Below are 27106 nucleotides of genomic sequence, written 5' to 3'. Positions count from 1 at the left end.
AGTACTGCTGTGTGAACACTGGCTGTTTTCCAATGTAAAAGTTTGATGTCATGGGAGTTTCCTATTTTAATGCTGGAGGCTTAGTGTCACTTAAAGTCCACAACTGTTTTATCCATAGCCTTGAAATACATCCATATATCCATAGCCTGGAAATGACAGCAAATCCCTTCAGTTCTACATAGTGGTAGAGGATGCACTGTCACATTTTACAGGGGCATAGCTGAGTGCCTCTCTGAAATGCCTCTGTATTGCTACAGACGGCATACAGAACAAAAGGGAGAAATTAGGGATTTGCATTCCTAATTGCTGAGCTAAGATGTTATTGAGATCAGAGATGTGATGTGGTGCCTCACATGACTGAGTGCTGCAATGGATGGAGACAGAATCTTGAGCAAGGTCGAGGTTAGGGCAGCAAGGAGCTTGTGTGTGAGCACAGCAGGGATACCTGGAGCTCTGCCTAGGGACGGATGATGGGCCAGCTGAGAGCTCAGGAGGAGGATTAGCCAGTAGATAGACATAAGCAACGTTGATTTTGCTACAGACACTGCTCAGGAATAAAGTAAATGAGGACAGCTAGAAGAAGCCTCATGTTTGTAGTCCCTGGTCTTCTGGGGAGACTTTACCACTGCAATGTCTGCTAGAGAGACAGCACAGCAGAGCAAAAACAATCCAGTAAGTTTCTGGAGTGTGTTGATGGCAATTTCCTAGCATAGATGATTGAGGAGCTGGTGAAGGTTGATGCTGTGCTGTACCTTGTATTTACAAAAAGGGAAAGACAGGTTGGGGATCTGAATGCTGGGAATGTTTTGGCTGCAGTGACCAAGAGATGGTGGAGTTCAAGATTTAAATGGAGGGAACAAGGCAAAAAGCTGCACTGTCCTGGGCTGCATGAGAACACTTTGTCCTTTTCAGAAATCTTGAAAGAATCCTGTGACAGGTGGTCTGGAATAGCTATGGGATTTTCAGGTATCAAATCTTCCAAGCTCAAGAACAGTCCATCCTGATGTGCAGAAAATCAGGCAAATGGCCCAAGGCAAGTGTGGATGAGAAAGAAACTCCTGACAAACATGATAAGGAAGCAGACAGGAGGGTGAAGCAGGGACAGAAGACCCAGGAGTAATATAAAACCACTGTCCAAGCATGCAGAGATAGGATTAGGAAAGCCAAACTCTGTTTGAAAGTGAATCTGTCAGGGTGTGTGAAGGGCAGCAAGAGGGGATTCCACAAGTACAGCAGCAGCAGCAGGAAGGCAGCTGAGGAAAATGATGGCTCTTTATTGAATGGGGCAGCAAACCTTGTGACATAAAACATCTGTAACACTGAGCTATTCAATGTCACTTTGCCTTGGTCTTGATGGCAAGATTTGCCTAGGAATCGCAGAGTCCCTGGGGCAAATGGGAAAAATCATAACAAACCTTATCCTTAGTCATACCCTTACTGTAAGAGAAATAAAAATTAAGAATAAGAAATGTGATAGTATTTCAAAATTTGTGTAATAGAGCATTTTTTTATGGATAGATGTAAAACACACAAGGCAAAATGAAAGAAGGGCCAATAGGAAGAAAATAAAGAACTTCCAATATAATGTTCCTACCAGAACCCTTTACATAGTTTCATGAGTGGCATGAAGATGTGCTGGGGGAGGTTTTGGTTGGACATTAGGAAAATATTTTTCACCCAGAGGGTGTTTGGGTGCTGGAACAGGCTCCCCAGGGAAGGGGTCACAGCACCAGTCTGACAGAATTCAAAAAGAATTTGGACAATGCTCTTGGGCACATGGGATTCTTGGGGTTGTCCTGTGCCAAGCCAGGAGAAGGACTTTGATAATCCTTGTAGTTCTTTTCCAACTCAAAAAATTCTGTGATTCATAAATAATGAAAAGATTAGATGGGACTGTGCAATAAAGCATTCACTAGGGTAGTCACTTTTTGAGTAAATATACATTAAAAAAAATTCCACATTTAAAAAAAATACAGAAATTGAAATTATAGGGCACATGTCTAAACAGTACTATTATTGCAGATAAATAAATAAGTGCACAATGCAATAGTTAAAATATCTCTACAGTGGAGTAATTACCCCTTAAAACCTAGTATTTCAAAATAGAAAGGTAGATACATAAATAGTGATGATAAATAGATTTTTATGAGATTATATAGAGTGTTTTGAAAAATCCTAGGTTTTGTTTTAACAGGGATGATCAGAAGTAATTTATTTGAGTGAATAAATCAAAATTTAGAGAGCGATTAATGGCAACCTATCAAGACTTCAAAGTGTATCACCTTGCTGTTTTGATTAGCTGATGAAACATTATATATTTCTTTGTTATTAATTAATATTTTCTGTTAAAATATTGTATGGTATTGTGCAGCTTTGTTTTACAGCACAGTTTACTGAATATTTCTCTTTAATTTTATTTAACTTCTCAACCTTGAATGAAAATTCATGTATTCCAATCCACATTATTTAATGTCATGTGATGAGTAAATGCAGTCTGCCTTTAAATTGTGATTTTTTTTTTGTAGACAAGGAAGGATATAAAAAACGTCTCATTAGCACTAGTTTGTAGGCAGCTTAGTAATCCTTCAGTTTTCTGTAGTAAAAGATCATAGTACACATGCAAATTATATCAATATTTCTTTTAAATACAAGATGTACTAACATTAATTAAAATAATTAGAGAATAAATTCAAATTCTCTTGTTGCCTTAGTAAGTGACAGCCTGTTCAGCTCTTTCCATTCCCATGGTGTTGTTTAATGTGCAGAAAGACTTTAATATACAAAATACAAAAATCTGCTAAAGCAAAAATAAGATTTCGAAGTTGAACTTTTTAAGCTTTAGTATAGGTCAACTTATGAAATTTCTTATTTATTGCTGGTTTTTTAGTTATAATTTCTGGATAGTTCTTCATGAGTTACTGGATGAACTGGGGAGAGGAATGGGAAATCACATTTATACACTGCTATGCTATCAGTTAGATCTGCTAATCTAAAATATCCTGATTTAGCATCATTGTTGATCAAGAGCCATTAGTGAGCTCTGTGTGTTGTTTTCATGTATATTTTGGATGTAATATACTTTCGTTCTGTAAATGTTGGGCATTGCAATTTTGAACTGTATCTTGGCAGTTAGGGAGAAATCCCAGCATGAGAGAAAAGAGTTCTATTAATCTTTAGAATTAGGCTACATGTTAGAGTTTTACTTAGTCTGTAAGGTGGTTCCATTTAATGATGTGGAGGGAAATGTTTTTAACATAAATAGGTGTCATTAGCAGTCCTTGGGGAAAAGCATTGAAAGTTTTTTAGGAATTGAGTTTTGTAAAATACTTGGGGAAGGTTTCATGCTGACCTCAAGGCAGAAGATGTTTGGACAGATTAATCTGTTGATCAATATCCCTAACTGTTCATTTTCAGTAGAAGTAATACCCAGATCAAGAACCACATAAAAAAACGTGCTATAAGGATTTAGCTGTGTGAAGCCAAACAGTCTTGAGGCTAAAATATAGATGCTTGTTTCTTTACCACATAATTAATATCAACATTGAATTAAATAAATTCATTCTTTAGTCTTAGTTTCTTTGAAAGGTATGATGGAAAGTGGCCGGCAAAACCTAGGCCTTCTCTCATCGAGGAGAGGTGTTCAGTAAGAGAATTGCTGAACTCAAGCATTCAAGTGACCAGCGCTTTTAATAGGAAGATGGAAAGATAACTGAAAGAGTCAGCATGTTTCCCCAGAAAAATGATGCAACATTTTAAGGCTATCATAGAGAATGTCAGTTTGAGATATGTATTTTCCAGTAGGAAAAGTTAATCCAAGCATCTTTGCTGTCCAAGGCAAAAGAAATGTATTTTAAGGTATTTCAAGTACCTGATTATACATTTTCAGTAATAATGGCACACTTCTCTGCACTTTGGTGATGCACTAGCATCTTTCATAAAGATTAAAACCTGGGATATGCAACTCTTTGGGGAACGCAAGCAATTCCTGCTGTGAATTTTAAACAAAGTCTTCAGTAAAAGGTTTGATTTGTTTTATACTTTGCAAAAATTCTGAGGAGGTAACCTAGCTAGGGACATTTGCTTTCTCCTTTCTTGTATATTTTTTATTATTTAAAAGCTTTGGTTTCAGGAGAGCAGCAGCAGACACTTTCAGCACTAGGGCTATATACACCAGAGCTGGCTTTGAACTGCAAAGTACAGATCTAATTACACAGCTTGTAACTGTGGAACCACTTCTCTCTATTCTAAATTACTTTTCCTAACTTATTTGCATAATGTAATGCACAGAGATTTTGCCACTGAAATATAATATTCTCTGACACAGTTAGGACAGGATAAATTAACCCTCCTAAGAGTATATTGCTGTCTTACAGTATATTTGAATGTTTACTGACTTCATTTGGGAAAAAAACATCCAACAAAATGTTATATGTCAATTTTTAGCTAGTGCTGGTTCTTTAAAAACATGTTGTGATGTACAGAGATTACAAGATGTAACAAGATGTACTGAGATTGTTGTCTGTCTGAAAAGTTCTGGTTTTTTAGTCAACAATTTTGCAATCACTGTAAATTTTTTCAGGTGTTGAGACGTCATCATTTAACACATAAAAGCCAATGAATCCAGCTGTACACTATTAAATCAATGGCAGATAAATATCAAAGAAAAGTGCTGCACATCTGAAAATTGTCTATAAGAACTGTAGAAAGGCTTCTGGGTAGAGGACAGTTGCACAATGCTTGTTTCTTAGTTCTTGTCTGCATACTAAGGTCTTACTGAATGAATGATTGCTGTGGTGTCAGAGATTGCCATACATGTAGGCAGAAGCTTTAGAAATCATAACTGAAGTTTTATTCCAAGCCTCTGCTAACTAAAAGCAGAAACATGTGCAGGTTTTTTTTGTTTATACTTGATGAATTTATTGAAACTTATTGAGTATAATTGGCAGAAGAGAAAGGGAACTCAATGTGGTCCCAATCCATCTGTCCCATTCCAGTTCTTGAAGCATCTATACTGAGTGCCTCCAACCATCAAAGTTTCTAAAGCCCACAGGGTTGTTTCTAGACATGCATTATAGCAGGCAGTAATCAGAAAGAAAGAAAGAATATTTTAGTTGTTTTTAGGTAAAAGACTCCAACTCTTTTTTGAGATCTCTTGACACTCTCAACAGCAAGAAAAAAAAAGTAAAAATATTTCTCTCAAACAGTTGGTTTTCATGGCTTTTGACTATTGCATTAGTGGTCCTGCTGTTAACAGTGGACATATTCTTGCGGGCTTTTAACTGTGAGCATTGCAGAGCAGTTCTCTTCTGTTTGATTGGTCGTTCTTTACTCACATAGCCAAGTTGTAGCATCAGAATGTTTATCAGCCCAGTATTTGTTTCCAGATCATTTAGGATGTGTCAAATAACACAACTCTTTACATCAATGTTAATCTTAGTACTGTGTGAACATGAACTATTTATGGCCAACAATTGTTCTCTATTTTTAAGGACTTAAGAATTTTTAAAAGATACAATCTCCTCAAAAGCTCTTTGAAAATATTGAATAACAATGTAGGCAGGATCATCCTTTAATTGCCTTTGAACAGCATTAGTTTTCATCAGTATGTCATGTATTACCTAGTTTTGGTCATTCCCATAGGCAATATTTTGTAATTAAAGTTTTCATTATTTGATTAAACCTTTTTATTATTTCTCATTGGCCCTGTTTCTTTCTGCCTAAAGGTGATGGTGTTTGTTCATGCTAGAAATGCAACAGTACGAACTGCTATGGCTCTTCGAGAAAAAGCAAAGAATAATGGTCATATTTGTCACTTCTTGTCACCCCAAGGGTCAGAATATGGGCAAGCTGAAAAACAGGTAAGTGAATCATTTACGCTGGTAGTCTTTTCAGTCTTGGAATTGATATTTTTTACAAGACAGTCCCAGCATGGGAATAGATGCAGCATTTTTGAGCTTCTGGGAAGATTTTGCTTTGAAAAGTCATGTGAGGTTGCTGAATTGAATAGGGGAGCGGAAGGAGTAATAGTAAAGGAGGAGCAAAGTCTTGTTATTTTCAGTTTGTTAAGATAAAGCTTATAATTGTGTTTCATGCAGCTTGTACTACTTGACAGTAACTTTCATGTTTGCAGCTAAGGAAGTCTCTAAACCACCAGTTTCAAGGAATATGCCATTATATCTGCTGAAAGAATATTTCCATAACAATTCTTAATTCTGTGCTGTGTGTGGCATTTATATTTGGTGATATCAACTTAAGTCTAAAGATTAGATTTAGCAGTGTCTTTTTAAGATCCCATGAAAAATAAGGTTCTCTCTCTTTCCACAATTGATTTCTCCCCATGAACTTAGAGAAGATACTTACTGTAAAAGTTTTAATACATATGGGAGATACTTTCTTGCACTGGCAAATATCTATAAACTCTTCAGTATTTTAGACCTGTGAATTACAATCTTCTGAGGGTTTTAGGTTTTTGTATCTGTTGTTAGTTATAATAAAAAATGTTACTTTATTATATACCTCTGAAGAGAATATGAAAAGATTCATTCAGTTTTAGTAATTATGAATGGATCATAGATGTTACAGCTGGCAGAATCAGATTTCTGAAACGTGGAGAAATCAGGATAAATTATGTTCTCTTTGGCAAGATGCTTCTGAGAGCTATAATAAATATTTTAAAACTATGCTCATATAAGTTGATATCATTATATTTCATAACAGCATATTTAAAAGCTCCTCTTTTTCTAGTATCTGCTATATTATAAAAAACATCAAACTTGAACTTGAAGACCCCATGTTTCTACTATAGCACTAATTAATGCTGAACCTTTTTTCATTAGATTTCTTAGGAAAAAAAACTGAAACTCTTCATTTATTAAAAATAATGTTAGTTTTTTAATGTTAATACAAGAAAAAAATAAGCTATTGAAAATACTAGTATTTATTTAGACAGTCAAAATTATTGCCAAAGAAATTAAGAAAAAATTTATGCTTATTTCAGCAGTGCATATTTTTTGAGATATCTGTCAAAGAAGTATTCATCCAACTCACTGTGTGTGTGTCAGTGAAAACAGGTCCTGTAAAGATACTTTTCATTAGTTTTACTTTTAATTAATTAATTAAATTAGATTAAATTAATTAGAAAGCATATTCCTGTGTCAATGGAAACCACAAAAGTGTCACAGAGGAAAGTTCTAAACCTGTTTGGAATATGTGTGATATGAATGTGGTTTGATGTGCTGTAATGCTTATTACTTGTGGAAATAGCAGCAGATTCCATCTCTGAGGCAGTGCGTCCAATGCACCGAGCTGGAAAGCACAGACAGGCAGGTGGAGGAGAGGGAGTTGTGTTCTCTTTAGGTTGATCTTTGACTGTGCAGAGCCCCACACTGAAACTGGACATGTGCAGCTCCTGTCTGCTTCTAGGTGGGAGCAGGAAGGAAAGGACAGAGAGGTTCTGGTTGAGATCTGTTGTGGATCATCTGTCCAGGCAGATGTAGTGGTTGTGACTTACTCTAGTGGATACTGGCAGAAGTCTCCCCACTTCATTTTCCACCATTATCTGGGATAGTGACATTATTCAGGCCCCCCATGAGGTTCATAAGCTGCACTTAGGGACTGCTTTTGAGTCCAACCAGGCCCCTACTTTGCTGCTCAAGAATTGGTGAAAGCCATTTCCATGAATGGCAAATTTCATTGTAGTGACTGAGTTCAGTGTTCAGAGGAAGGTTGTGATGGTAGACGGTGAGACTTAGGACTTTGGGAGAGCAGTCTTTGGCTTATTTAGAGAATTACACAGTAGAATCTTCTGGGAAGCTGCCATGAATCAGACAAATCTCTGCTTTTACACTGAGGAAATGGCTTGAATAGAGAGGCTGAAAACATAACTGAAAAGAGTGATGACTTGGCATCATGATTGAGGAAGTGAGGAAGGAACTGGGAAAGAGAGAGGTAAATGAAAGTGAGTACTTAAATTGTAAGCTTTACATGCTATTCATAAAAAATGCAAGTAAAATATTGTCACTATATAGGTTCATGTGAAATGTACTTGTTATTCTAACCAAACTCCCAAGAGAATTTGAATTCTTGTGTGGGAATACTACTCTTTTAATATGAAAATATAAGCATCATCCCTTTTTCAGGAAAAGCTGTAGACAAGATCAGTACTAATGGTACACACTTCCAAGTGTTCTTACAGAGAAACTTGAGGCATGAAAATGTAATGTGCAAAATTATGGAATCTTTCCCAACAGAATTTTAAAAATTCTTATAAATCAGTACCTAGGAAGAGTGTGGAAGATGAGGCAAAATGCACTTACAGACCAGGCTGGTGATGATTGTCTGGAAAAGCAAGAACAAGAAGTGTGACTGTCTATAACAGAACAAATTTATAACCAGATAAGAAGGAAAAGGCATGAAGACCAGAGTGTCCTGGTTCCAGCCAGGATTGGGTTAATTTTTTCAGTAGCCAATAGAGGACCTGGAGGTTATTCTGTACCAGCTCACATCATTGCTGGGTCTGGGGGCAGAGGGAAGGGGGTGTCCTCTGGGCAGGAGGGGGTCCCTCTGGTCATGTAGGAGCAGCAGAGCAGTCTGGTAACGCCAGTTCCTGCAGTCACACGTGAATGGTTCCCCTCTGTCCTGTGCCCTGTGTCATCAGTGTTGTTCCTATTACTGTTTGCTTTCTTCCCTTACTGCTGTTTCCAGTAAATTGTTCTTATCCCAACCCATGATCTTCACCTTTTTGCCTCCAATTCTCCTCTCCAGCTGCAAGGGGAGGCAGTGGGAGGGGGAGAAGCAAGCAAGCAGTGCATGGTTTGGAGACTCTCAGTGGGGAGCAGTAAATTGGGGAGTATCATCCCTAAACCACAACATATAGCAATGAATGAGAGGGAATTGTGTTCTCAAGCAAGGATTACATAACCTTCTTGTGTCTGTCTTGAGTCTTGCAATGGCTATGAAGAGACAGAAAAACTTGAAATTCTTCCAGTGATCAGCACATGTCATATGCACATATTACATGAGTGTAAATTTGGATTATTTTACTTCTTGTGCATGTAAGTGTGATCTAGATATTGGGGAAAAATATTATTTTTTAATACTGTTGTTAGTATTTTACACAAATTAGATACTGCAGTGTACTTAAGGTTCCCTTCACTGTCACATATAAATAAATCAGTAATGGGAATACTAAAAATAGAGTGAAGGCCTAGTCATACTGAAATCAGTAGCAAAACACCCCCAGTAACTTTTCCCAACATACTTCCATTTGTCCTCTTTCAGGATCCATTCAACAAACAAAGCTAAATTATATTAATTTCATTTACAATAAAAATTAATTACTTTGTTGATTCCGGCTCTGTTACCTAATAACTATTGTCTACAAAAGGAGTTTTCAAGATATTGAGGGAATTTGTGGTTTTATGTTCTCTGTTCATCAGAAACTTGCTGTTTAAACTAATATGAATATACTGTATTGAAATAATTATGTCACAGCATGTATCTTTGAGACATATTTTTATTTATATACAATTAGCACAATAAAGATACTAATCAAATAAGATATATAGTCTGCCAAAGCAGCAACTGTGCATAAACAGCCATCAATAATCATAAAATGAGTAATATGCCAGCAATATTTCTCTGAGCAATTAAGGCTCTTACATATGAAGACTTATGAGTACACCAAAGATTTCAGTGATTAGAGCATGTGGTGGGTTGTTATTAAAACTATTACTGTTCAATCTAAATTTTCTTTTTCTTTCTTAGCAGTAAATATTTCCAACAGAAGTAGCTATATTAAGAGCAGTAATGTATGTGCATCTCACCAAAGGGTTTTATCATCATGTATTTTGTCATAGGAGCTTTCAGTGCCAGTATTTTTAACAATTTCAGTGTAACAGATAAAGAAAGACACAAGGCACAGTGAAGTCAAGTTGGATATAAAGAAGTTTGTTATTTTCCTTAACTTTCTGCTTTCTTTCCAATAACCCATCCTGGAATTAGACACCAGAGCCTGGAATAGCAGTGCCTGAATCAAGTGCAATGTTGCAGTCAGGTATCCTTAAAGTGCAGAAGTTTTCTCCTTCAATGGTAATTCTAATGCTGGAGAGGTTTACTGGCTAAGCTACAAACTTCAGTACCACATAGGGGTACACACATTTACAGGCTTAAGTGACTGTCATCAGGAATTGTATCTGTACAGTTTTCTACCATTACAACTGTTAGGGAAAAAAAAAAAAGAGAATGTTATTGCAGACAACTGTGGTTCTAAACAGAACAAATCAGAGCTGCAGAAATACTGCAGGGACATACTAATGGATTCATAGTTTTTGTGTACAAGAAGGACCAGCTGTTGTGAAATGTTTATAATGTGATGTAGGGAATTGAGCAAGGCACAAAATTTTGTTTGAGCTCCAGTAACAATTTCTAAAATGTTTATAGCCTTGACATGTGTAATTCTTCATGTCTGAATTGGCCTGCCTAGTGCTCTGGACCCAGGATCTCATGCTAGTTCTCTTCATTGACTTAAATTTTTTATTAATTGAAATAGCAAATTATTGTTGTTAGAGGTAGATGAAGCTACTCAGGAAGTCTTTCAGTGGCAAAGTTAGAGGGGCCAAGAGATAATGCTGGGAAGAGCATTCACACTCCTCTTCCTTAGGCATTTGCTGTTCACAGCAGCTATTGCTCTAGACACACTGTGTGTCTGACCTGGCACACCAGTTCTTACACCTTACACCATAAATCAGATACATTTTATGCAATAAGTTGAGTATTAACACGATAAAACACGACTTTTAAGAGCTCTTCTAGGTTCTTTTTAAAATCTGTTCTCCAAACATGGCCTGGTTTCTTTGTTCCTGAAACCTCCAAGGTCATCTGTAGGTGGGCCAAGGGGTGGTGAGGAACTGATCTGTCCTTGCCAGCACTTACCATTATTTCAGAATGTTTCTATCTCCAAACTGTATCTTTAATCAGCATGTTCATGTTTTAAATTTTTGATCACTGGTACAAATATTAAATATCCATAGGTCAAATTGGATCTCTGAAGACATTGACATTCTGTCATGTGAAAGTTCCTGTATACAATTAATTTCTTCAGTCATCATTGCCTGACTTTAATCTCTTTAATAAATGAAATTAATTTTATATAGTACTTAATTCCCAATGCTGCATCATATAAATGAAATTTCTGACAGAAGTTTAACTGTATTATATCACTGCTGTGTGATGCAGAGTGATTAATCTAAGCTTCATAATGATAATATCATGTTTGTCTGACAAGAGCTATCTTGTATAAATGGATGTTTATTGGCACTGTTCCCAAATTTAGCAGACTACAGGCCATTCAGTCTTGCCATTTCATTTGACATGAAATTTAGCTATACCTGGCAGAGAATAATCTTGATAATGTAATAGAGTCCTTATTTTGTATTCTGTATGTAGTTTTTGCTGTAATGGATAAATAACATACTTAGAATAATCTGAAATCCAGTATATGACTTACAAGAATAAGTAATACTCAAACAGTTCTAGTCTAGACACAGCAAATGGAAGTAAAGGCTACTTCACAGGATGAACTGAAAAAGTAGAATAGTTAATAGCATTGTATTCTTTACTGGCCTTAAAAACCCAAGCAATTACTAATTCTCTTAATTATCTGTCAAACATTTTTAAACTATTAGAAATTAATTTTTAGAGAGTATTCATCAAATATTTAATGTGTAATCATTTGCCTGACATTTAATTATTTCAGAGCAATCCTAATTTTATTTTTGTTTTACTAATAACATATCTAATATTTGATATGCCATTAAAAAAACTATAAAAATAAAATGAGGATATGTATTCAAATACATTAGCTATAATAAATGTCAAACATATATTGAAGTTTCCTATTTGTTTTATAATTACTATGTTTTTTAATTTGTGAAAAATATTTGCTAATTGTCTCTCAGAGAAGGAAGCGAAGTGCTCTGTATTTCTTTCATGGGATATTTTATTCAGTAGTCCTGCTTGAAGGTCAGAGACAAAATTCACAATAAGACGTGATCCTAAAAATTCAGGTGTTAAAGAAAAATGTGCTCTGTATACAACAATTCCACTGTTTTAATGAATCCTGAGCTGTGGAATTTAGCATTGTTATTCAGATGGACACTTCGATTTTGGGGAGGCCTTTTTGCAGAGGGATATATTGTGAGCAATAGAAAAATATTGCCTTCAGTTTTTTAATAGTATTCCTAGATATTAAAGTTAAGTGTTAGCTGTTGTAAACTGAAATAAAAAGTTGACAGAAACAATAAATTTCTTTTTGCTTTTGCTTTTCCTGACCTTTAAAAAGGAAAACTGCTTGAAGTTTGATGTATATTTTTGTTATTATAATAGCTTACTTTTTTATGTGTCATTCTAGAAATTGTATTTGCACAGCTTTAAGTTTGTAGTTCTACTTTCAGCTTGATGCTCTGTGTAGTCCTGTGTATTGTTTACAGCTTGCTGGAATTTTCTAGTGTTTTTATTATGAATCAGAAGGTATAAACTGTATGGTATAGACTGAATTCTGTTATCAGCTGTATTTCTGAAAACCAGTCTCTTATCCAAGGATTTCAGACTTCTTGTCTCTCAGGCTCTGATGGTACAGCACTGATGTAACAAGCAACAGTCTTCTGCTATCCTGTGAAAAAATAAAATGGACTTTCCCCCCCACTAATCTATGGGCTTGATTGTATATTCTGTTTTATCTATCATGAGTGTCAGCTTGATATGCAACAGTGCTTAGTTTCATCCTGTTTATCACTGGAAAGCCACCTCATGAATATTTGTTCTACTTCCAGAAGCTGCGCTGCATTAGTAATGGATCTCCTACAAGAAAAATGGGTTAGCAAACCTTTTTCTAGAATGATCTCTGAGGTTGCAAATACAGCTGACAGGGGTGCTGATGTTTTTCTTCAGGGAACTACTGAAAGAGGTTTTATGCTTTTGTACAGAGCTTCTCAGCTATTTCAGAGTTATTCAGGTTAAAATCAGTAATGGATTTAACCACTGTAAATATAAGATTTAATGCCTTTTCCTACTAATCCTCCATGGAAATGCTCTGATAAACTCTGGGATAATGTGTTGCCTATAGCATCCCCTTTCATTGTTGACAAAATTCCTATTAAATACTAAATGTGCTTAGTAAGATCATTTGAAACTGTTGTCATATTCATAACATGATTAAACGTCTCTCCTTAAATTAAGTCTACTGCAGTCTTCTGCAAGGTAGTGCAGTCTTTGCATTCAGTAAATTCAGACCTCAAGGAAAATAAATTTGTTTAAATTTTTTATTAGTGCTTCAAAATATAGAAACTGAAATTCAAAGTTATACTGTTTAAAAGAATGTCTTTAATAGGTAATTCTCTTTAAATCTAAGACTTTTAAAATATACTGAAACTTCTTTCTCTGTGGGATATGAGAAGAATATTAGGCTAATAGAGGTTCCGTGATGTCAGGTTATGACATTGCTTGCTGTAATGAGTAGTTCTAACAAGTTGATGTTGCAGTTACAGGGGTTTGCACAGTCAGTAGCAGCATATATGTATTTCTTTTAAAATCAGCATAAATGTTGATGTTACTGTAAAACTAACTGATTTAAAAAATGAATTTATTAAAGCTTTAATATCTCTTCCTATTTTCCTATGCATTCTTAGCTATTTCTTATTTTTTGCATCAGCAATTGTGATCTCTTTGTCTTTCCTGAAGTTTTAACTTCATTCTGGGCACTGAGAGAGAAAAGCCACGCAACATTCCTTTTTCCCTGGACTGAGAAAATCTCCTTCAGTTTGCTATTAGGGTGCTTTAACATGTAATCCAGATCAAAAAGTTTGCTATATCTTTTCCCAGTAGTTATTAATCAACAGCTTCCCTGGATAAGAGGATTTCAACTTGAAATCTCATTCATTGTATCAAGTGTATTTGGATATTGAATAGCTGTGCTAATCATAAAGAAACAAATGATCAACTTCTGAGACATTTGGGAGGGAAAAGCAAAAACAAAACCAGTATGACTGTTTTAATTTTCACAAGTCTGGGGACCAGGACTGCATTTTTTGTACTTCAGTAGCACAGCCTACTACTCGCTTTTCATTTCTGCCAGCACTTGTTTTCACCATGTGTAATCAGGTCAGGTGGATATTAAAAACATGTGAGTTATCTTGAATGGATAAAGCTCCCTTTTCTTCATTTTGTTCTGTGATTTAAGGCTAAAAGGCAGACAATACCTGGTTAGAGGTGGGCACTCCAGCAAGAAGAAATTATAAACAGTCAAGTCAGCATAGCCCCTGCCCTAGCCCCTTTTCAGCCCAAAGAGCTTGGTTGCTTCAGCCATGTTTCAGCTGCTTTCAACCCCTAGACCCCTAGGTCTTGCTTGCTTTTCCAAAATGTGCCCGTTAGTTCTAGTTTGCAGTGTGTGACCTTATGCAATATGTTCACAGTAAGACTGTGGACAATTTTCAGGCACCTTTTCTTGTAAGATGCACCAAACCATGCTGACAAATGATTCTGATCACATGCAGTTTTAGTACCTTTCTATGGAAATCTTATGCTGACTAAAGATTAGTGTTTAAAGAGATCCTATCTACTTAGCAATTCATTTGTCAGGAAATAGTGTAGCTACAGTAATTATTAGCAATGAAGAGTAATAACTGAAAAGTCAATAACAATTGGAAGGGTTTCTGCCTTGCACGCTGACAGTCAATGCCTCTTGTTGATCAGTTGTACTTTGTATTTCATGGTGATTATATTGTTCTCCAACAGGCTTGATGCTGTTCAGTGATTGACATTCTTTTAGAAAACATGTTTGATTTCTTCTACAGTAAATAAAAAAAGTAAATTTTGCAAGGTCCGGTGAATTGTATTTTATTTTAGTGGGTTTTTTCTAGCAATCACGCTTGACTTTAAAAAGTTCATCACAAAGTACTGTTCTTCAGGGTTGTAAATGAAGGATGCAGTGTCTTGGTTTTTTTAAGTGGTTGGAGATTGCTTTAAAGATTCAGGCCATCAGAGAACACCCTTTGTAGTTGTCTTTACTGAGCTAAAATTCAGAACAAATCCTGTAGTTCACAGCTATCCTGTAGAATAAATATATGTGCTTTCTTCTGGAATTGCTTGATGTTTTTCCTTCAGAGTATCACTGTTAACTGACTGTGTCCCCTTTGCTCCCTGAGGATTCATGTAATTTTCTTTTGTATTATAAAACAATGAAGGTATAGGATGTTTTTAATTGTTATTTTTAAAAAAATTTAAGGGTCTGACCCATTATAATTGAAAAATACATTTTCATAAGCACCTAAAATGACAGAAAACATCACTGCAATATTGGAAACTGTCTCACACTGTCTCTTTAAAAACATTATTAGAATCAGTGCAAGTAAATAGATTGACCAGGGTACGTTTAGATGCTTGATTCAGGTTTTCATTTTAAAACCATTTTATTAACAAGTGGAAAACAATATTAGACTTCAGTTAATGTTCTTGATTTCATTTATTTTCAAAATAATAAAGTTTTTCAAATATTAGTTTCATTATGGTTTGGTGGAATTGTTTAGGTCTGTATGTTGACTATTTCAGTTGTCATTCACTTTCTACTTCCAGCTCCTCCAAATACCATTGTGTAGGCAAATTTCATTGGGCTTTATAACTATTCCTTTAGTTTATTTGCACAAGATATAGAGTAGCTCAGAACTGGACAGAAGTGGTTTTCCATTGAAGCTGGCAATGACATTAAATTAAGATGAACTGGAAAATGGGCACACACTTTTAAGACTTTTAAATGAAAGAGTAATTAGAGGAAAACATAAAGACGGAGTGATTTCAATTTGATCCACATTCCAGTAATTCCACATACTGAGAGCCAGAAGTGCTTTGGAGAAAACAAAATAAGTTAAAAAGTAATTAAGCATACTTCTGAAAAGTTGTGGAGATTCATTTTTAGAGAACTGCCAAATATTTATTGCCATATATTTCTTTCTGCAGTCTAAGTTTGATTAGGTGTATAGTCGGTCTCTGGTTTTTAGAATATCTGTTATATTTTTATGGAAGCCTCGGTATCTGCAAGATTAGTTGTATCTTCTTTTATCTTTAGTTGTTTTGAATTCATCTTAAGATCCTTTGAACTGGAATTTCAAAAGTCAGACAAGAATCAGAAGAATCCCTGCTTGCTGGGAATCATATTGTTGTAGGAAAGCATTTTGTTGTATAAAGCCACAAACTGCTACTCTTTAGAATGTACAGATACCATTGCATGTCACCTTTATCAAAGTCCAGTTAGGATTTTGCCTAAATTTGCCAAATCTATTTTGAATAACTCAGTTATTTCAGAAATCTTTTTATTGCTGCATCAAAACCAACAGAACCTGATTATAGAGTGTTTCCCAAAACACATAAAAATCTGAAAACCAGTATTTTTTTCCCACAACTAAGATTTTTTTGAATGAACATCATATAAATATGCATTTGGATAAATCTTTCTAAATGTACCATGTTGTAATTTTTGGCTTATTTGAGTAAAAAACTAGAACTGGAAATTATGTATTATGCTAATGGGAACTAGAGTAACAGCATCATGTTTTTGACAAGTGTAGAGTATACACAAGCTGGGCATGAACTATAATGAAAACTGGTAGTTGACAAAATTAAGCTTACTGTGTATTGTGAAATGAAAATAAAATTGCTAAAAATATGGAAGGCAAGTTTGCAAGTATGGAGTTTGTGAGAAGATGCTGGAAGAGTGCAGATAGGCAGGTGTCAGTATTAGGGGACTTGTGAATTTCAGTGCTGAATTATGAATTCTTAAACAAATTAATGTTCCCCATTCCACCTATCAGACCTTCACCTCTGGACAATACCAATGCAAGTAGATAAAGAATTAATTTTAGCCAGCAAAGCTAAAAAGTGAAAAATTTTTAAATTTTTACAACTTGAGAAACATTAGAATATTGAAACATATTTGAAGCATTACTGAAAATAGTTATTTTTATGTAAGTTTTGCTGTATTGTAGTGGTTTGCCACTTCTGGAAGAAAACTATGGAAGGGACTTCACAGTTTTTTGTACAAGTCATCTGGTGAGTCTTTTCAGTGACAGAAGGTAGAAATTGTGAAAATTTGAGTCAATGGATGTCAACATAGGCCAGCCAGAAAATTCCTTAAATATGGGGAGGCTTTGATGAAGCTTAGAAAGGGGTTCTAAAAAAAAAAATTAGCAAATTGTCCATGTTCTCCAGTAGATACAACAGGACTAAAACTAAAGTAAAATTTTCATAGCTAAAACCAAGGAAAAAATATATTTTTCCCTAACAATCAAAAAATATCTTCAGACAAGAAAAAAAAACTTGTTGCCTGTGGAAAGATGTTATGTGTACATCTGCTGATTGCCTGAACTCAGCAAGAGCTGAAATAATCCACCCTGCACAGCAGCAAAATCCTTGTGACCAGCAGAGCTTGCAGCATCTTGGTTCTTTGAGGGCTGATGTTTGCTGGTTGCTGCTCAGTTTTCACTTATAATGGGGTTTTTTTCCCCAAATGAGGAAATGGAAGATCTTATCTCTTTGAATAAAGATCTTGCCAGCATTTTTAAGATGCCTTCTTGATCTCTGCTAACTACTCTGAGGATCTGTCCTCAAGAGATGAAGCTTGAATTTGCTGTCTTATTGCTGTATTTAAAGTTATGACCTCTAGTTAGTAATTAATGTGCTAGGGACTCCTCTCTGTCTTTTTTTTTTTTGTTTTCTAAGACAAAAACCATGACTTGCATATTTAGAAGTTCTAAAATATTGAGAACTGTTGACAAAATGCTAAAAACCTAGTACTGGAGGGCAAACCCTGAGGTTCTTGAATTTGGAGTATCAAAAGCATTGCAAAAGCCTTTCAAAATTCTTTGTAATAATAATAACAAAAGCTGGGGAATCAAAGGCCATTGCATCAAGGATGAAAAATGCTGCAAATTTTCTTTCTGTGAGGGTACCTCTGGCTTTGATATGCATGAATTTTGTAATCAAATGTAGAATTCTATGGCAAAGTCTTTGATTCTAGCGATCACTTTTTCCAAGTATTGTGCTCTGTATGTTTATCAAGGACAACATTCAGAAATCTAAAGTGTTTGAAACTGTTAATATTGTATTTCCCTGCTTCCATTTAAACTGTGGTATTGCTGAATAATGGAGCAGAGCCCTAGCTGGTTTACAGTTGAAGGATCTCATTGGAAAACATACTAAAACTAATGGAAAATAGACTGTTGGCTTTGGAGTAAGCCCTGAGGACACAACTTAATACAGCACAAAATAGTGTTTCATAGAGAAAACACAGCAGAGTGTTTAACTTTTTGCAGGTGTGGATATTCTGCAAGCTTCTGGAACTGAAAGCAATAAGAAAATGCAAATTTGTCCCAGTGATTCAAGGATTTAAAACACTTATATAGATACACCGTTATATAGACACACCAGTATTGCTTTTAATTCTTTTAATGATCCCTTACACTCAGAAATTATTTTCTGGGCTTTTGTTCGATTGTTATAGCTTAGTTTAAAAGTGTTTTTACTGCTTTGTAACATTGAAAACATACCCAGTTTCTTCCTCCATTGGCCTGTAGTTACAAAACAGCTGCAAGAGTTATTTTCAGGTATTCCCTTAGATTTTGTTCCTCTGAAGGGGCATATTCCTTGAACTAACTACCAAGATCTCTTGTCTGAGGAAAATATCCAAGATGATTGTCCTAAGAGACTCCTGTACTTTTCAGAGTGCTGTACAGGTCTACAGTTCTTTGATTCTGCATCACATATTTATTGAGTACTGTCAGATTTACTGAGTTGGCAGTCATAGCCCTATTCATTAATTTTTCCTACCTGTTCCAGTTTCTTTAAATTTCAGATTTTCACACTTGTGAAGAAAAGTGATATTGAATGAAGACAGATATTTTCATAACAAAAATAATTAAAAGGTGAAAGATAGCCAGAAATACCCAAGACTATTAATAATCCTGTAAAAATGATACGTGATAAAGTGATATTTAACAACCTAAATAATATAGCTAGAGCATTTCAGAAAAAAAAAAAAACCAAGCTCTATAAGATGCTGTCCATGCACAAATTAATGTTCTAGGTAGAAGCTTCATAGTTTTCATCATGAAATAGAACTAGTGTTAGTAAATAGTTGAGAACTAATTTAATCAAAAGAAGTATATAAGGTTATTTCAGTAATGTGTATATGAATTCCAACTATAACAAAGGCTTTGGTTTGGGGAGAAATAAGAGACTAGAGGAAAATTATTCTGTTATGGATTGAGCCTAGAAACCTCTTGGCTGGAATTTAAAATATTTTCAAAGTATTTTCCTAGTGTGGAAATAAATGTGTTCTGGAATAAGGGAGGTGAAACATATCAGTTACAATTTTAAGAAAACAAAGCAAATGGAGATTTTTATTTCATCTTTTGAGTCATAGTTTTCAATCCTGAGTATTGAGAGCCACCTTGTGGCAGTACCTTTTAATGCTGATAAATGCCGCTGCTTTGTGGTCGGCAAAGGCCCTTGATCCTTGTTTCACTTCTCTGAGCATTTTGATGGCTGAGAATTAAAATGCGTTCGACTTCCAGGCATCTGCCTGAGGTGCAGCACTCTTCTTGACTTGGAAGATGGATTCTTAACCTTTGTATGAAATTCCTAAGATAATTTTTTTCTTATTCCCCTTCTTTAGTCTTTCCTTTTTCTCCTCTGGCATCCATTAATAGATGATATTATAAACACAGAACAGATAAGGTATAAGTGAAATAATTATAATGCATAATTTACTTACATAGTACATATACATATTTCTGTATAGTAATGTAATACAGGCTGCATTCACTTTTTCTTAAAAGATATAAAAATTCTTGACCAACACATATTTTAGGAAGCTTAAAAAATTGACAGTTTTAACCATTTCTTTCTCTATGTCTTTTAGTCATTGTTTTGATTACCAGAATAACACTTAATAGCAAATAGGAAAAGTCAATATTTGTATTTTTCAAATTTGTATTTCCCCTTATAAAAGATATGTATGAAATTAGCTTCTGGCATCAGAACAGGGGTTAGATGGAGAAAACACATGAGGATTAATTGATTACACCTGAACACAGATTTGTCAAAGGGTTCTATGAGTTTCCGTCTTTTTTTGAGGAAAAAATATCAGCTTTTTTTGGGACTGTAAAGGGGCTGATGTAAATATGGGAGTTCATGAGTTAAAGCCATAATATAGATTTCCTTGAGTTCAGTTTTCTGTTCTATAAAGTATATACTGTGTGTAATGGTAGAGGTTGAAAGAGGGCCAATACTCTACAAAGCATTTTCTTTTGGGATTTTGAGGGGGTAGGAGTGAAATTCCTCATAAAACTTTTATTTATTTCTGGTATTAATGGAAATCCCTCTTCCTCCATGACTGAATTTATACTCAGGAATCTCAGACAACTTTGGGACTTCACAGTCAACTCATTTTATCAAATACAAAATAGTCTGAAATTTTGCTCTCAAATTAAAAATTAAACCAATAACTGTAGAAAATTGGACAGATAAGAAAAAAATCTCTTAGCAACTCTTATCCTTTTTCTTAGGGAAAAATTGAGATTAAGTATGCATTTAATCCCATTATTTATCTGACCACAGTTTGGGAACATTTTGGTTGGAGTATGTTCTTATCAGCTTTGTCACATGGAGAAAACCTGGCTTTTGTCATACTTTCAAGTAGCACTATGACCTGTACTGAGTCTGGTGATGCCAGACTGTGAATTTGTGCATCTGATTGTCTATCACAAAGGAAGGGCTGTAGGAATGTTATTTTGGGGTTGCATAATTACATTTAGGGGATCTAACAAGTCTGAAGTGAGTTTGTGATAAATAATGTCCCCTGATTAAGTTGCCATTGTCATCAATAGAAAGGATGTAAAGTCTCCATTCCTGCTTTTACTGTGATGTTCCTTAGTTCTGTTGTGTTCAGCATTTAAAACATAGGATGATCTGATTAATTTTAATGTATGAGTATTAGAATAAGCAGAGATTAGTGTGAAGGCAGATAATTTAAGTTCCAATTTACTTGGAATATTGAGTGATAATTAAGAGCTATTAGTGATATGTGCCATCTGGGAGAGTTGGGAAAATGCCACCTGAGTCAGTTACAATAGAAATTTGTTGCAATGGAAAGTTATTTGAAGGTCTAATTTGTCTTTTATTCTTTCCAGGATAATTCTTGTTCATTAGCCTAAATTTGAAACATGGAGTGCTTTTCCAGCTGAAATTATAGCACGGGGGTTTTAGGAGACTGAACATGGTAACTGCAAACTACAAATGTGTGATGTGTCTGAGCTGCTGTCGCAGTGGGTGAAGTTCAGAGGGCTTCAGGCACTGGAGCCTGAGCTCATCCATGAGCAGACATGGCAGGGAGCAGCAGCACTGCACAGCTCTGCTGCCTGGCTCCCACTGGCTGTGTTGTAGCTGACAAACTGGGTGCTCAGACTCCTGCAGATGTGCAGATCTCTGTGTAGACATCTGCCGAGTTTCAATCTCAAACTGAGCCCTGCCATACCAAGCTGATGTCAAGGGGCCTGTCTCAAAGGGTCACTCAGTTGCTTAGCTTTTGCTTAGAGATTTCTCTGCACCAGACAGCACTAGCCAGCCCTCTTGGCTTCCATACTAGCAGCCTGCAAATTAAACAAGTATGATGAAGCAAACTTCTTATCTTAAATGATGCCTTCTCAAAGAAGAAATAGAGTAGGGAGGATGTTCTAGGTTGATCTCATGAATGAAAAGGCTATGCCAAGAATTACAAGTCATCCATTTCTACAGGTACTATCAGAAAGACTGTCTGATAATATTATAGAAAACAGGCTCAGCAAATTTCCCTCTAGCAAGTGGTCACTGGGGTTAGCAGAGATAGAACCAGTGTTACAGGTCAGTGTGGCCCCTCTCTTTCCATTCCGTGTAAAATTTCTTTGACAACAGAATTGGCAATTCTGTATTTGGCGCTCAAAAATCAATTTTAAAAAATAGCTGATATGCAAACATAAAATGAACAGAAGGAGATGATACCTTTGTTGAATAACTTCTGACATTTAGACTGGAATTCACAAAGTAAAATATTCTTAGATATGTAAACCAGTTCCTAAAGATAAGTGATGATATGATATCTAGCCTTGCTTTGCAGCATGAATACAAGCCAGCAGTGTGCCCAGGTGGCCAAGAAGGCACCCTGGCCTGTGTCAGCAACAGTGTGGCCAGCAGGGCCAGGGCAGTGATTGCTCCCCTGTACTCAGCATGGTGAGGCCACACCTCAGATCCCACGTTCAGCTTTGGGCCCCTCATTCCAGGCAGGACACTGAGGGGCTGGAGCGAGTCCAGAGAAGGACAACAGTGAAGGGTCTGGAGCACAGGTCCTATAAGGAGCGGCTGAGGAAGCTGGGGGTGTTCAGTCTGGAGAAATGGAGACTTGGGAGGGCATTATTGCTCTCCACAGCTGCCTGGAAGGAGATTGTGGCTGGGTGAGAATCAGCCTCTTCTCCCAGACAACCAGTGATAGGACAAAGGAAAGTGGCCACAAGTTGCCAAAAAATTTCTTCACCAAGGTTGCCAAGGGCTGGAGCAGGCTGCCCAGGGAAATGGTGGTCTTACCGTCCCTGGAATTATTGAAAAAATAATTGGATGTGGCACTTCACAATGTGGTTTAGTGGGTATAGTCATATTAGGTCAAAGGTTCAACAATGATCTTGAAGGTCTTCTTCATCCTTTCTGACTCTGTATTTTATAATATTACTTGTACATTATGTTGTTTACATCCATTTTATATACAATATAGCATATTTTATGTTTTCAAAGTGTAAAATGAGAAAATCAAGTGCAACTACAAGTCTTAAAACTATGTGTCGCAGTGATTCTAATTAAAAGTTTGTTCAGAGGGCAGGAGTCAAAGATTCTTCACTCTTTTTATTTTGATTTTAATTCATAATTCAGTATTACCATCTTGAAACCACCGAGGACTGATATCCTGATGATAACCCTGTAGTATGCATGTTTTACATAATGCCTCAAACATTATATTTGTCTTGGCACTGAACCATGGTGTGTGGTTCAGTTCTGTATAGATCAAGTGGTTGTCTTTATCTAGGAAAGCTACTGATGTGTTTTGAATGTGTTTGCAGTGATATCTACAGAAGTAGTTTACGTAAGTAGCATTAGCTTTCAGTCTTAAAGTAGGAAAATCACTTTTTTTTTTAATGTGCTTTTACTTCAGTCTCGGTTATTTTTTCAACTTAAAACAATAAAAAAGGTAGTTTGTTCTAAAATGTTATTACTTCAAGTTATAAATTATTTGGGCTAATATATGTACTAATAAATACGTACACAACACTTCCTTAAGGCAAGGGTTGGCATTGTCTGCTATTTGCCTTATGGGGATTGGAGGTTTCCCCACCACAAACACAAAATGCTCCTGCCCTTGGCTGAGAGAGCAGGGATGCAAACCTGGCCAGAGCAAAGCCCCCTGCCAGCTCCACAAATGGCCAATTGCTTTGAATCGCCAGCCTTTCACATTTCAGTCTCTCACAGGCTGCTCTTAAAAGAAGGTAGAGTTGTGAAATGAAAAGCTCTTTTAAGAAGATTAAATGCATGAAGGATGTAATGATTTTAACAGATATGACTACTAATTTTACAGAAGAATGTTAATATAATTAAAATATTAAAGAAAATGAAGCTCATAGTGTGGCATCTGACACTGTACAACAGTCATTAGCACTAATGTATGCAAGATAAGTAAACAGAGTGTGAAAAATGGAAATTAATGAGGGTTGGAGAGGGACTGTGCAAGCAATCAGCACAGCAGCTCTCCTCTCACCTGTTTTGTGCTGCTATGTACTGTGTCAAGTGAGAAAGTAACAATCTCCTTACCTCTTCCCATGCCAGATAATTTGGTCTCCATGGTGTGTTTGATATGTGAGATATTTTCCTATATTTCCCTGGAGTTTTACCTGCTATGTAAGACAATTAAAGTTAGTTTGATGAAGAAACTGTATATCCTGCTTTAAAAGAACAGTAAATAAATTACAATAGCTTAACAATTGCAAGCTCCTCAGTTTTGCAGAGGGTTTCTAATCTTATTTATAAACCCCAAGGCAGATGGATAAATTAAGATCAATGCAGTATTTTTTTTTCTCCCCAAATCTCTGTAAATATGTTATAAAAATTACTTGAACAAGAAAATGAAGTATTCCTTTGCTCAAAATATCAGCCTTGGGTGGGAGGTATACGTGCTAGATTATGTAAATGCTTAAAGAACTGTAGATGTAGAAAATAGTCTTTCAAAGCCATATTTAATTATACATAAATATGTTCATCTCTGTGGTTTCTAAACTTTACAAAGCAATTATCTTGCAGGCTTCATGAAATATCAAATAAAATGTTAGTAGGTAGCATAAAATACCGGTACTATAATGGCTGAATTTGAGGGGAGGGTTTTTTTAAGAGAGGTGAGTAAAAAAACCTGATTTTTTTTCAGTAGAGTTTGAAACTATAAGGGATCTTTTAACTTAGCAGAGGTCTGTGGGAAAATACCCTGCATTTGAACGGGATCTGGGGGTAAAATTAAGCTGTTTGGAGGTGACTGAACAATGCTCATTTATTGCATCCGCTGGTTTCCTCTGGCAGCAAGCCTAAAGCTGCCTCAGTTTAGCTGACAAACTGACTCCAAATTCCCAACTCTGCTGGCCATAAGAGCATAGTAATAGAATCCTTCTTGTTCTGTCACTTATTAGGTGCTGCTTTTGCGCCCTCTCACTTGCATAAAGACTTCATTACCTTTAAAACTGATTTTGAATGATGTTCAATAGTCAACAGTCTTCACAGTTGTGCACTGAATTTGCAGAACTTGAGAGTAGTCTGCAAGTAATTTGGAATTAAACCAGTAAAAAGGACAACACCGTTGTCAAAGGTGTTAGTAAGAACTGGATGTCTGTGTTAAAAATCAGCGTAAGCCTTACAGATGCCATTTTTAAGATGTATTTTTTTGTCCTGAGGGTGCAGTGGAAAAGTTTATGAAACAGCAATGCAGTGAAATAATTCTGGGAGAGATGAGGTTAGGGAAACCGGATGGAGCTAGCATTTGAGTTGGGCCAGAGGCACAAGGAATATAAAATTCATAGGAAATCAGGTTTTACTGGTCTCACCCCTTAAAAGTCTATCAGTTTCTTAATAGATTTTTTTGTTTGTTAGTTCTGTATCAAATAAAGTAACTAATTACCACTTAATATAATTAATCGGGTGTTACTATATAAACATTGCAATATGAAAATACATAAACATGTGTGATCCTTCAAATCCTTTAGAGAGTTCTCAAAACTGCTTTTCTTGTGAGATTCAACATTCAGCAACCCTGAACTACAAAGGTTATTAAGGAATCCCTGAAATTCTTCTGTAATGACAAAGGCACAGGAGGAATAAAATGTCTTTAGTTCTGAGACTTGTTTAATATTAGCATACCAATTTAAAAAAAAAAAAAAAACCTTTAAGTAATGCTAGTTACATCATGAATTTCCTTTTCATATTACACTGGTAGCAGTGAAAAAAGCTTGGGTTTACAGTGCTGCAGATGGTCTGATGTTCCAGTTTGTTTTTTTTTTTTCTTGTTAAAATTCAAGTTACATAGTTCAAGTTGGTTAATGAGTGGCGAATATAATTGTGAAATTTTTTAGTGCAGGAATTTCTGTCACTTTTACTGACTTCCAGGTTTTTTTATTGTGCCTTCATAGTATTGTTATGCTTGTCTTCCATACTGTGCAGGACAGAAGTTAAAAGAGTGGAGAAACCAAGCCACAATGCATAATCAAGACATTTAATATTTAATAGTGTTCATCTCTCTAAAAATTACTTTCCTGTTTAAAATAAGGTTCAGCTTTTCATGGTGATGTGTAATGATGCCAGTCTACAGATATTTGAAAACCATGTAAACTATTAATCCATACTGCACATTTCCCATTACCTTTAAGAATTGTGAGAAAAATTCCATTCTTCCAGAGAATCATCAGTCTGTCACTTTACATAGCTGTGAAGTTTAGTGGACATTTGTGATTTAATTATGGCATGAGAAATATGCTTAATGTTCACAAAATATTTTTCTTGCAGGTTTAATAATGTCTCCGTCAGTATAGCCTTTGAGGAGCAGCTGCAGTAAAAATAGTTATGATATGTATTAAGTAAGGTGCAGCTGTATTGGAAAGAACTTTAAAAGACTTTCTGCTTTTGTCGTTTCTCACTGAAAATGCATTCAGTCTTGTCATGGCTCAGCAGAGTGGCAGTTTTGAGTATTGCTAAGCAAAAGTTGTGTTCTCAAATATAACAAATGTTTTTATAGACACCATGCAGTATCACTTTCCTGTTGAGGCAGAAATATTGAAATCTTTGCACAGTTAAGCACAGCAACAAAAGGTTTAACTAGGTCTCCAGAGGTTGTCAGTATTCAAAGTGAAACCAGTAAAAATTCATCCTTGCATGTCATCAAACTCTCTATCAATTTCTTTCCATGCTGTGTATCTTCCCCACCAGCTAGTTTTATAACACCATACTGAAAACTTCTGCTGTCAGCAAAACAGACCAAGATTGATGTTTTTGTTCATCTGTGTACTCCAAGTGGTTATCAAATATGGCAACAGGACTTATTGTCTCAAAGACTGGAGAAAAATAGATACTTTGCTGTATTTCACACGTTTCATACTTCTGTTCCCAGAATGAGAGTGGTTGAATTCTAAATTGATGAGAAAGAAAGAAAGATTTTGACTAGAATTATTTTGCATGCAATTTAAAATTGTGATGTTATATCATTCATTCAGTATTAATTGATGTGCATTTTCATGTTGTTCTTAAACTGTTTTGACACTTGTCTTAATAAGATTTGAGATTATTTAGTCACAGATTGGTGTCACAGATTTGAGGAAGTCCAGACTTTCAACACACTGAAGCAGTATAAAAATTTCTCTATATAATTTTATTTTACTTGCTATGATAAATATGCTTTTCATTGTAAAATATATGAAAAATGTTGTTATCTTCACTGAGAGGTGGTGCTTAA

The 27106-nt window shown here is 35.6% G+C and overlaps 1 protein-coding gene across 1 annotated transcript in view; it reads left to right on the top strand.

Annotated features, from left to right (window-relative positions):
- ASCC3 (activating signal cointegrator 1 complex subunit 3) overlaps nt 1-27106 on the top strand; it is a 251047-nt gene that overhangs the window by 118603 nt on the left and 105338 nt on the right. Inside the window, exon 14 of the mRNA XM_054279359.1 lies at nt 5724-5858. Within this exon, the coding sequence (XP_054135334.1) occupies nt 5724-5858 (135 nt within the window). The remainder of the gene's footprint in view (nt 1-5723; nt 5859-27106) is intronic.

Source organism: Melozone crissalis, unplaced genomic scaffold (assembly GCF_028551555.1).
Source record: "Melozone crissalis strain CALT ecotype California unplaced genomic scaffold, PUWL_Pcris_2 ptg000027l_1, whole genome shotgun sequence".
In the NCBI taxonomy this organism is placed as follows: Eukaryota; Metazoa; Chordata; class Aves; order Passeriformes; family Passerellidae; genus Melozone; species Melozone crissalis.
The sequence above is the reverse complement of the archived record's forward strand: the minus strand, read 5'-3'. Positions and strand labels throughout refer to the sequence as shown.